We start from the raw sequence: 12,647 nt of genomic DNA, 5'->3' as shown, positions 1-12,647 counted from the left end.
GCCAAAAACTTGTAACATGTAAGAATCAAAAACAAAACTCAAAACTTTCCTTAGCTTGTGTCCATGGCTTCCATTCTCAATTCTGGAACAAACGACTTACAGTATCCATTGCTTCAAAACCTTCAAGCTGCCTCTCAGCTGTAGTGGAAGGTACCTCTGAAGTGAATATTTCCCATTCTCTCTCCTAATCAGAGTTCAGCTGGAGAGCCAAGCACTGCTTCCTCTGAGGCTCTCCCTGCAGCTCTCTTTGCACTTCCTCCCCTGTGGCTCTCACTCATCTCACTTTAACTTGATCTAAGCCACACCTCCCCAACCTGGAGAGGGGGAAGGGAAAAAGCTCTCTCTGTAGCTGTGAATACTCTAATCTTAGCTTCCTGCTGTGTCCCTGCCTTAAAGGTACATACAGCCTTTTAGATTCCAATGTTTTGGCAGGAATGCAAACAGGCTTAGAATACTGTGTTACAGCTTGTCTGTGTTCTATATGGCAGTCTTTCTCTGGTTCATCTTCAGTAGTGCAAGGGAGGTCAGTGCTAACCTGGTCAGCTCTCCTGCACAGGGGTTTTCACTTCCTATTACTAAATCCTGGGACAAAGCCTGGGCGGGCACTGGATTTGTTACACCCTGCGGTGTGCCCCGAGGATCCCCACTATCTCCAACACTAATCTAGGCACCTGCATAGGCCAACTAAACATAACATCATACAGCTATGCAGACGACATCACATTCCTCCTTCCCTTTGACCAACCAACCCCCACAGCAATAAATGCACTACACAAAACACTAGAAAGAACATAAGAATAGCCTTACTGGGTCAGACCAATGGTCCATCAAGCCCAGTAGTCCATTCTTATGGTGGCCAATCCAGGTCACTAGCACCTGACCAAAACCCAAGGAGTATCAATATTCCATGCTACCAATCCAGGGCAAGCAGTGGCTTCCCCCATGGGGCTTTTCTCCCTGGAAAAGCTGAGACTTAGAGGAGACATGATAGAAACCTTCAAGATCATGAAGGGCATAGAAAGAGTAGACAGGGACAGATTTTTCAAATTATGGGGAACCACAAGCACAAGGGGGCACTCAGAGAAATTGAAAGGGGGAAGGTTTACAACAAACACCAGGAAGTAATTTTTCACCCAGAGGGTGGTGGATACATGGAACGCGCTACCGGAGGACGTGATAAGCAGGAGCACGCTACAAGGCTTCAAAGAAGGTTTGGATAGGTACCTGGAAGACAAAGGGATTGAGGGGTACAGATAGGAGTAGAGGTAGGTTATAGGGATAGGATTAGAGGATTAGAAGCAGTTACAAAATTAGACAGGGACACTGTTCAGGAAATTAGGCCTGATGGGCTGCCGCGGGAGCGGACCGCTGGGCAAGATGGACCTCTGGTCTGCCTCAGTGGAGGCAACTTCTTATGTTCTTATGTTTATCAATAACAGGCTATAGACTTTTCCTCCAGGAACTTGTCCAAACCTTTTTTAAAACCAGCTATGCTATCTGCTCTTACCACATCCTCTGGCAATGCGTTCCAGAGCTTAACTATTACCTATGTGAAAAAAAATTTCCTCCTATTGGTTTTAAAAGTATTTCTCTATAACTTCGACTGTCCCATAATCTATGTAATCTTTGACAGAGTAAAAAATCGATCCACTTGTACCCATTATACTCCACTCAGGATTTTGTAGACTTCAATCATATCTCCCCTTAGCTGTCTCTTTTCCAAGCTAAAGAGCCCTCACCATTTTAATCTTTCCTCATACAAAAGGAGTTCCATCCCCTGTACCATCTTGGTCGCTCTTCTTTGAACCTTTTCTAGTGCCACTATATCTTTCTTGAGATAAGGAGACCAGAATTGAATGCAATACTCCAAATGAGGTCGCACCATGGAGCGATACAGGGGCATTATAACATTCTTATTCTTGTTAACCATCCCTTTTTTAATAATTCCTAACATTCTATTTTCTTTTTTGGCCGTCGCAAAAGGTTTCATCGTATTGTCTACGAAGACACCCAGATCCTTTTCTTGAGCGCTATTCCCCAAGGTGGACCCTAGCATCTCGTAACTGTGATTCAGGTTATTCTTCCCAATGTGCATCACTTTGCATTTGTCCACATTAAATTTCGTCTGCCATTTGGATGCCAAGTCTTCCAATTTCCTAAGGTCCGCCTGCAATTTTTCACAATCCGCATGCGCTTTAACTTTGAACAGTTTAGTGTCATCTGCAAATTTAATCACCTCACTCGTTGTTCCAATTTCCAGATCATTAAGATCATTTATAAATAAGTTAAATAGCACCGATCCAAGTACAGACCCCTGTGGCACTCCACTGTTTACTCTCCTCCATTGAGAAAAATGAACAACCCTACCCTCTGTTTTCTATCTGATAATCAATTCCTAATCCACAACTGAACTTTGCCACCTATCCCATGACACTTTAATTTTCTCAGGAGCCTCTCGTGAGGAACTTTATCAAAAGCTTTCTGAAAATCTAGATACACTGGCTCACCTTTATCCACATGTTTATTCACACCTTCAAAGAAGTCAAGCAAATTGGTGAGGTAAGATCTCCTTCGGCTGAACCCATGCTGACTCCATCTCATTAAATCATGTTTGTCTACGTGTTCCACAATTTTATTTTTTATAATTGTTTCTAGCATTTTGCCCGGCACTGAAATGATGCTTACCAGTCTGTAATTTCCCGGATCTTCCCTGGAGCACTTTTTAAAAGTGGGCGTAACATTGGCCACCCTCTAATTTTCAGGTACTACAGACGATTTTAATGACAGGTTACAGATCACTAACAACAATTTGGCAATTTCATGTTTGAGTTCTTTTAGTACCCTGGGATTTATACCATCCGGTCCTGGCGATTTATTACTTTTCAACTTGTCGATTTGGTTTAGTATATCTTCCAGATTCATTGAGATTTCTTTCAGTTCCTCCACATCATCACCCTTGAAAACCATTTCTGGTTCAGGTAGATCTCTTACATCTTCTTCCATAAAAACCAAAGCAAAGAATGCATTCAGTCTTTCCGGTATGGCCTTGTCCTCCCTGAGTGCTCCTTTTGCTCCTTGATCATCCAACGGTCCTACAGATTCCCTCACTGGTTTTCTGCTTCTGATGTACCTAAAATAATTGCTATGAGTTTTTGCCTCTTTTGCAAGTTTCTTTTCATGTTCTTTTTTAGCTGTCTTTATCAATGCTTTGCATCTAACTTGCCAGTGTTTCTGTTTCTTCTCACTTTTTTCATTCAGATCCTTTTCCTATTCTTTAAAGGATGTTTTTTTGGCTCTAATAGCCTCTTTCACTTCACCTTTTAACCACGCCAGCTCTCGTTTCCTCTTCTTTCCACCTTTGCTGATACGTGAAATACATCCCTTTTTTTTCAATCACTGCATATAACATGACTTTTTATTAGATAGGTTTTTGGTACATTTTTTTAATTAAATCTGTCATAAATGATTTTAGAGAAAAAACCAAACTTATCTGTCCTGGAGCAAAGCAAAACTTTAGCGGGTCTTGACACGTTTCGCATCCAGCTGCTTCAGAAAACCTGTTATGTGCAGTAATTGAAAAATTAGAGATTTTCTGCTGTTGGAGCTTTGCTCTAAGTCTGGTCTCTCAAAAACCTTTTTTCTGAGCACTTAAGAACATGCTATATTGTATTTGAGTTGACAACCATTGAGGACTGTTATTGTCTGTTATATTGTATCACGTTGTCCTTGGTGATACATTTCATCATTAAGTAGATATGATTGAAGTATATAAAATCCCGAGTGGAGTAGTGCAGGTATAAGTGGATCGATTTTTCAGTCCGTCCAAAATTACAAAGACTAGGGGACACTTGATGAAGTTACAGGGAAATACTTTTAAAACCAATAGGAGGAAAATTTTTTCACACAGAGAATAGTTATGCTCTGGAATGCATTGCCAGAGGTTGTGGTAAGAGTGGATAGCGTAGCTGGTTTTAAGAAAAGTTTGGACAAGTTCCTGGAGGAAAAGTCTCTAGTCTGTTATTGAAAAAGACATGGGGGAAGCCACTGCTTGCCCTGGATCAGTAGCATGAAATATTGATACTCCTTGGGTTTTGGCCAGGTGCTAGTGACCTGGATTGGCCACTGTGAGAATGGGTTACTGGGCTTGATGGACCATTGGTCCGACCCAGTACGGTTATTCTTATGTTCTTATCCCCTGTGTGTTGGATTCTATAATATATTCAAAAACAGCAAGGGAATTTATTTATCCAAGGTGATGATATAAATAACTCTTTTACTAATCACCTTTCTTCTTCACTTCAAACACAAATTTAAACACACAGCTGATGTGGTTAAGTGAACACTCAGACCCACAGCTTAGGTCCGGTGAAAAATATCACGGAGCAGCTGTTAAAGAAGACCATCATGGTTGTTCACAGTCTCCTCCACCTGACAAAGACTAAATAACTTCAAATCAAACTTAAATAAAATAAAGTAATAAATTAAACAACAACTTAACTTTGAATGGTGTGGATGGTAAACGTAACTGCTCCGGGCTCCTCCGTTATTCTCATTACCGACCCCCCCAACCTAGGTTTCACCCGCTGGCTTCTTCAGGAGGGGTACTAAAATTGCAAGATGACTCAAATCAACACTGAACCACACAGCTTACCTTCTCAATGAACTAAACATTTTGAAATACTCAAGACATACACTCTTTCTACGACTTACCGGCACAGACACTCCATGCTGCACACAAACACGCTACTGACGAAGAGCATTTCCCAGCAGGCCACGTTTTTTACGTCATGATGTAAAATTATAATTGAAACCATTCAATATCATTGTTTAATCCTGCGGGGGCCAAGGTATGCCACTGGAATACGAACTTCTGCTCCAAATAAAGGAGATGTTGGGTAATGTTTCCAGTTTTTTTATAAGCACGCATGAGCACAGTGTATTGTAATTCTTCTATATGATGAAAGTTTATTAATGAAGAGAATAAGTAGCTTCTTTACCTTAGCATTTCAATTTGACATTGAGATCTTTTGTCACTTTTTCTGCTTTACTCAAAATTTTATCTGTCTAACTGTGACTCCGTATTATGATGACTCCTATAGCCTGATTTTATTAGATTTTGAAACTACAATTGTGCAACAAGTAATTCATATACATAAAATATTGCAATACAAGCACAATAAACTTTCAGACATTAACATACAATTACATTTTTCCCCACTCTCCCACCCAATACTCAAATAAAATAAAACCCACAAGAAACTATCCATATATACCCTGAATCAAGTTCCAATGCAACTCCCTTCCCCACCCCCAACCCACCCTGGATGTGTATGTTTACAAGCCTATAAAATAAAATCAATTATTCTTCCTTACAAAATTTCGCCACTGGCTCCCAAACATCCATAAACTTTCTGTAATGCCCTTGCTGTATAGCCATGAAATGTTGCATTTTTAAGATGTAACAAAGCGATTCCCACCAAAAATTATAACTTAATCGATCCCAATTCTTCCAATTCCTTAAAATGAGCTGTATGGCAACCCCTGTCATTATAAATAGAAGTTTGTTATTTTGATTAGATATTTGGCTTTTAGCTCTCATCAATGTACCAAATAAAATGGTGTCATATGTTAATGCCACTGGATTTTCCAATATGTTGTTCACTTGATCCCATACGGACCTCCAAAATTTAAGAATCAAGGGACAATAGTATAATAAATGATCCATAGTCCCAGCTTCAAGATGACAGGGCCAGCATCTATTAGACTTTGAACTATCTAATTTCTGTAAACGAACTGGAGTCATAAATGGAGTTATTACCCTCCTAATGGACAAAAGAAGATGAATAGAGATAATATCTACGTAATTGTATGTCTGAAGAATTAATCAATCCAACTATCTGTTCCACTTCCTGAATAGACACTGGTTTAAAACTGTCCTAGGTTTCATGATTGTCCAGAGCTTCTTGAAAACTAACCTTTCTTCTGTTTCTGTGGAACAAACTTCCATTTGATGTTTTAGGTTGTTTATATATATACGCCTAGCAAGGTTATCTAAGTAGTTTTATAATCAGGTACTCAAGCATTTTCCCTATCTGTCCCGGTGGGCTCACTATCTATCTAACTAGCTGGGGCTATGGAAGACTGAGTGACTTGCCCAGAGTCATAAGGAGCAGCACGGGGTTTGAACCCACAACCCCAGGGTGCTGAGGCTGTAGCTCCAATCACTGCACCGGGAAGTGACCTTAACTCCAAAATAATATAAGAAGCCAGAGGCTGTCAAAGTGTCTCCTAAAGTAATCAATTTATTCTTAGAAGTACTGGCTAAGATATAAACAACTTTGAACAAACGATGAGGATTATTTCCAACTTCCTCTAACTTCTTATTAATATACGGTACTCTCATTTACATCTCAAAATTTCACTGTAATAGAATGTACTATGTTGTTTACATTTTGGCACAATTCTTCAGATTGATTTTTACGCCATTTACGCTCTAATGGCCAGATTCTATAAACAACACTGAGTGGTGTAGAAGAGAATGATGTGGAGCCATGAAACTTACAAGTTATTCCACACTTTTCATGACACTTGTCCTTTCGTTTCATATCATTGAAATGAAAAGTGTGGAATAACTTATAAGTTTCATGGCTGCACATCATTCTCTTCTTGGTTGGGCCCCTTGTATTGTGATGTCATAATGTCTCATTCCACCAATGCCTAAGAGCCAGCCTCATTGGTGATGTCACAAGGGCCTGGTTTCCCTATACTTGTGCCCATTTGCTAGATGCATTTGCCTCACTGAAACGGAAAGTGTGGGATAACTTACAAGTTTCATGTCTCCACATGTCTCCACATGGGACCGGACAATCTGCACCCCAGAGTGCTTAGGGAGCTAGGTGATGTCCTGGCAGAACCGTTAGCCGTACTATTCAATCTCTCACTGAGTACAGGGACAGTCCCCTTGGACTGGAAAACAGCTAACGTCGTTCCTCTACACAAAAAGGGTTGCAAGACAGAGGCTGCAAATTACAGACCGGTGAGTCTGACATCAATAGTATGCAAAATCATGGAAACACTGATCAAACGCCAGTTGGACACGGTCTTGAACGAAGGGAATCTACGGGACCCCAATCAACATGGATTCACCAAGGGTAGGTCCTGCCAATCAAACCTCATCAGCTTCTTTGACTGGGTAACAAAAAGACTGGATGAAGGAGATTCACTGGACATAGTGTACCTGGACTTCAGTAAAGCTTTTGACAGCGTCCCACACCGCAGACTGTTAAACAAGATGAAATCAATGGGGTTGGGAGAGACTCTGACGGCATGGGTCAGAGACTGGCTGAGTGGCAGACGTCAGAGGGTGATGGTTAACGGTACTTTCTCTGGGACATCGGAGGTGACCAGCGGGGTGCCTCAGGGCTCGGTCTTGGGTCCGCTCCTCTTCAACATATTCATAGGAGATCTGACTCAAGGGCTTCAAGGTAAAGTAACATTATTCGCCGACGACGCCAAACTATGTAATATGGTAAGCGAGGACAATTTACAAGATAGTATGGCGCAGGACCTGCGCACATTGGAATGCTGGTCCTCAACCTGGCAGCTGGGCTTCAATGCTGGAAAATGTAAGGTCATGCACCTAGGTAACAGAAACCCGTGCAGAACTTATACCTTGAACGGGGAGACCTTGACCAGGACTTCAGCGGAACGAGATTTGGGAGTAATCATTAGTGCAGACATGAAATCTGCCAATCAGGTGGAGAAGGCTTCCTCAAAGGCAAGGCAGATGCTGGGTTGCATCCGTAGAAGTTTTGTCAGCAGAAAGCCTGCTGTCATTATGCCATTGTACAGGGCCATGGTGAGACCTCATCTGGAATACTGCGTGCAATTCTGGAAGCCACACTACCGCAAAGACGTGCAGAGGGTCGAGTCGGTCCAAAGAATGGCCACCAGAATGGTCTCAGGGCTTAAAGGTCTCCCGTACGAAGCAAGACTAGACAATTTGCAGCTCTACACTCTAGAGGAGCGCAGGGATAGGGGAGACATGATTGAGACGTTTAAATACATCACCGGACGTATAGAAGTGGAAGATGACATCTTCCTTCTTAGAGGCCCCTCAACCACAAGAGGGCACCCGCTCAAACTCAGGGGCGGAAAATTTCACGGCGACACCAGGAAGTATTACTTCACGGAGCGAGTGATTGATCGGTGGAACGGGCTTCCAGTGCAGGTGATCGAGGCAAGCAGCGTGCCAGATTTTAAGAATAAATGGGACGCCCATGTGGGATCCCTAAGAGGGTCAGGGCAAAACACTAGCTAATCTTAAGGGGAGGGTCTATAGTGGGCAGACTTGATGGGCCTTGGCCCTTTTCTGCCGTCATCTTTCTTTCTTTCTTTCTTTCTTTCTCTCTCACATTATTCTCTTCATGGTTGGGCTCAGAACTTTTCATTGTCCCCTCATATATCTTAGTAACTGTGTATGCAGTGTGTGTGTGTGTGGGGGGGGGGGGGGATGGGGGTGGGTGTTACTAAAAATGATCACCTGAAGTTTTTAAATTGAGTTTTGCAATTCTCAGGTGAGCCGCTGCTACCCCTTTGCACACCGGGGCTGCTGATCCCAAATCCTTCTGGATTCTATTATGACGACAAGTGGACATCCCGGGTCTGCTCCACCAAGAAGTTCCCCACGCCACCCAACGTCACCAAGTGCCTTAGAGGGAAAGTGGTGTATATGTTTGGAGATTCGACCCTGCGGCAGTGGTGGCTGTACCTTGATGAATTTGTTCCCTGTAAGCTACTGATTGCATATCACTTCTCTCAGTAATAATACAGACCTCCTGTGTGTCTAGATCAGTGGTCTCAAACCCACGGCCTAGGGGCCACATGCGGCCCGCCAGGCCCTCGGTATGTTTATCATAATCACAAAAGTAAAATAAAACAGTTTCTTGATCATATGTCTATAAATTACAATATTATTATTATGACTTAGCCATAAGGAAAGATTTATAAAGTATAAAGAGTTTTACCTCATGCAAAACTGTCATTTTTTAAAATAAGACATTAACTATTTTTTCTGAGGCCCTCCAAATCCAAAATGTGGCCCTGCAAAGGGTTTGAGTTTGAGGCCACTGGTCTAGACGGAAAAACGAGATCATAAAAGTCATACTTGTGAGTGAATTTTCTATGAGTCTCTGTTCAGTTTCCTAGTTAGACACCACATAATTTATATACTCATCTACTTTGCAAAGTAAATGAAATACAGACGACTCCACTTAAGTGCAAGCCCTTCGGACCGTTTGCCACGTGCACTTAAACGGAGCAGGTGCTTAATTGCTGTACCATGTGAGCACCGTCATTTTTCTCGCGGGATCAGCAGCTCAGGGACAGAATTCCATGCTTGCATTGATCACAGCCATTACATATCTTAGGACGAGTGACCAGTAATGACGTTTGAAGTTTGCGATTATCCCTTGGGTTTTGTTGCTTTCATATTCAACAGGCAGGCACCTTGAAGCCAACAGCTTCGCTACGTTTGAAAGCGGTGTAGAGGTCTCTATTAGAGAATGACACGGTGAAAAAATTGGTCCCCGTCACCGCCCCGTCCCCGTCTCACCATCCCCGTCACCGCCCCGTCCCCGTCTCACCATCCCAGTCACCGCCCCGTCCCCGTCTCACCATCCTCTTCACCGCCCCGTCACCGCCACTGCCACCCCATTCACCGCCCCGTCACCGCCACTGCAATCCCATTCACTGCTAGTTTTCTTCCCCGTTTTCGGCGGTGACCCGCGGCTTAAATGCGGTGGCCGTGGGTAAACCGTCACCGTGTCATTCTCTAGTCTCTATCGCTTTAATTGGGAGACCCTACGTAAGCAACGGCAGAAGGACTTGGAGTACACCACTCTTAGGGGACAGGCCCTTCCAAATTTATGTACAAGTACTGTAATAACAACGCCTAAGCGACATCTGACATCAGTATGGTGGACACATTCAGCCAAAGACAATGATTTTTGTCCACGCAACGCCACGGTGCAGTTCCGAATGTTCGAACACATGGCCAGATCTAGACTGCTGTTCTGAAACACGCGGCTCATCTTTGTGATTGCTTTTAACTGGAATGAACGTTACATAAAAAAAATAAAGGTTGGACCTACAACATCAGTGCACATAAGCGGATTGTGTGCTTATCAGAATTGCAAATATCCGGAGTTTACGTCCATTGACTTTAATGAAAAAAAAACGGGACCATGGTGGTCGGGTACGGATAACCGAAGCGTGCGCTTAACCGACGTGCACTTAGGTGGAGTCGACTGTACAAAGGTCAGGATGTGTTCCTTCTATTCAGTGGCATAGTAAGGGGGGGTGGTCTACCCCAGGCATCATCTTGATGGGGTGCCAGCTCCTGTCCTCCTCTCCACCCTCCCCACTCCTATCCCCCCCACTACAGCATGTAAGTACCCCTCCCCTTCCCCCATACCTCTTTAACGTTCCGGGCATGAGCAGCAACCACAACCTGCTGCTCGTGCCAGTGCCGGCTCTTACTCTGACATCACTTCCTGGACACGCGCCTAGGAAGTGACGTTTGAGGAAGATTGGGTGCTGCTCGTGCCTGGAACATAAAAGAAATACAGGGGAAAAGGCGTATGCAGCAGGATTGAGCGGGGAAGGAGCGGATGGGGGTAGGGCAGAGAAGAGGGCAGGATGTGCGCAAGCCGCCCCGGGCACCTCTCACCCTCACTATGCCACAGCTTCTATCCCATCAGATTATAAAGACTTTTGATGTAGCACCTATCCGAAATCTTCACGCATCACTGACTCTGCATTCAGTTTGATTATATTGGTTATAGTGAAATGTGAAGGAAACACAAACACACAAATGCATGCTTCTGCACTCACACACACAGGAATATTCTCCTCAACGTGGTCTTCAGTTCTTAGTTTTCCGTGGAGCCAGAAAACCCTGTCTCTCTTCTCTGCAATCCTAAGTGCCTTTCTTGCACCACGGCTTCGTTTCTTTGTTTTTCCAGTCAGAAGTCGCTGTGCGCTGCGTTTCTTGTTTTCATGTCCTTTCCAAACCATTTAAAAAAAAAAAAAAAAAAATTTCATTTTTTCCTCCGTCGACCTGCAACCGGGGACTCCCAGTTCTTCGGTGGCCGCTCAGTCTCGCGTGGTCGCGGCTTGTTCTTTCTGCCCTATGTCCCGGTCGGGTTATTTCCATCACAGACCCACACCGTTGGCTTATCCTTTGCCTGGGGGTTGATCACCCTATGGACTCTTGCCCTCGATGTGCCACCCTTCAATCTCGGGCTCTCCATCGACGTTGGGCCAAGATTCTGGACCTCTTCGCCATGGAAGTGGGTCCAACCTCGACCCCGGTCTCGGCCTCGGTCACGACGTCGGCCTCGAAGACCTCGGTCCCGAGAAAGTCCCCCTCGACTTTGAAGCACTCGGGGGCTTCGGCTTCAAAGACCTCGACCTTGGGTAAGTCTCCTCTTCCTCCTTCAGGTTCAGCTCAGCTACCGAAGAAGCCATCCTAGGAGTCTCTGGCCTCCCAGGCAGTGAGTTTAGTCCTGCCGGCCTCGACAAGACCTCCTCCCAAACATGCCTCCACTTTACGGGAATACTCTACCTCGAGGTCGCCCTCGTTGGAGTGGATGTCCGTATGTCCGAATCCCTTGGTCTCGATGCCAATGTTCGAGGATATGCTAAAGGCTATTCTAACTACGCAGATCTCCTCGGCTTTGACCCAGCTTGCCCTGGCCTCGACCTCGCCCGTTGTGGACCAGCCTGAGCGTCGCGCCGAGGGCCCTCGAGGCAAGCTTCATCGGTCTCGACGTCTCTCCTCGAGTGATTTCTCGCCTGTTCCCTTGAGGCGTACTTCTCCCGCCACCCGTCCTCGTGTGAAGCACTGGTTGAGGCGTCTCTCTCACTCAAGGCAGAGGTCTGCGAAGCGGCCCTGAGATTCTTCCCTGAAGCGGGGCAGATCACCGGGCCCTCGCACTACGGGGTCCGTTCTGCCATCAGACCTCATGCTCCTCCGCTCTTCTGTGCCGTAATGGTCCCCGTACCGTGGGGCACCGAGATCGAGGACCCTCACCTCCCTTCCATGTCGGCGGGTTTCTTCTTCCCTGGGCTCACCGGGGCGGGCTCTTCGGATCTCTGTCCCTTGGACTCCCGGGTCCTCACCTGCCCAGTTTGCTAAACGCAAGCTGTCATCGATTCCCCCTCGTTCTTTTAGTGGGGCCTCTTCGACGTCCGTGCTTGTGGACACTGATGTGCCGGCGCAGTATTCGAGGGAGGCTTTCCCCTCGTTTTCGGCTGCCCCGAAGTCTCGCTTGGCTTTCCCCCTGGAAGGCCCTCCTCCTTCACCAGGTTTGTGGTGGACATGGGCAAGGCGCTGCAATTGGACCTCCAATCTGATTCCAGGCACACCCAGGAATATTTGGAGGAGATGGAGCTTCCTTATCCGCCGAAGGAATCCCTTCGTCTCCCTTTGAATCCGGTTTTACAGCAGACTTTCTTCCGGAATTTGGAGACTCCTTATGCTATCCCGGCCATTCCGTCCAAAATGGAATCCCGGTACCGGACCGTCCCCTGTAAGGGGTTTGAAAAGGCTCAACTCTCCCACCAGTCTCTGGTGGTGGAATCTA

At 45.1% G+C, this 12,647-nt stretch overlaps 1 protein-coding gene across 1 annotated transcript in view; it reads left to right on the top strand.

Moving 5' to 3' along the window:
• The window catches only part of LOC117349766 (NXPE family member 3-like), an 86,096-nt gene that overhangs the window by 59,408 nt on the left and 14,041 nt on the right, over positions 1 to 12,647 (top strand). The window contains exon 2 of the mRNA XM_033923359.1: positions 8,577 to 8,789. Coding sequence (XP_033779250.1) covers positions 8,577 to 8,789 — 213 coding nt within the window. The remainder of the gene's footprint in view (positions 1 to 8,576; positions 8,790 to 12,647) is intronic.

This window comes from Geotrypetes seraphini, chromosome 16 (assembly GCF_902459505.1).
Source record: "Geotrypetes seraphini chromosome 16, aGeoSer1.1, whole genome shotgun sequence".
Taxonomy (NCBI): Eukaryota; Metazoa; Chordata; class Amphibia; order Gymnophiona; family Dermophiidae; genus Geotrypetes; species Geotrypetes seraphini.
Note: the sequence above shows the minus strand (reverse complement) of the source record. Positions and strands in the feature narration are given on the sequence as shown.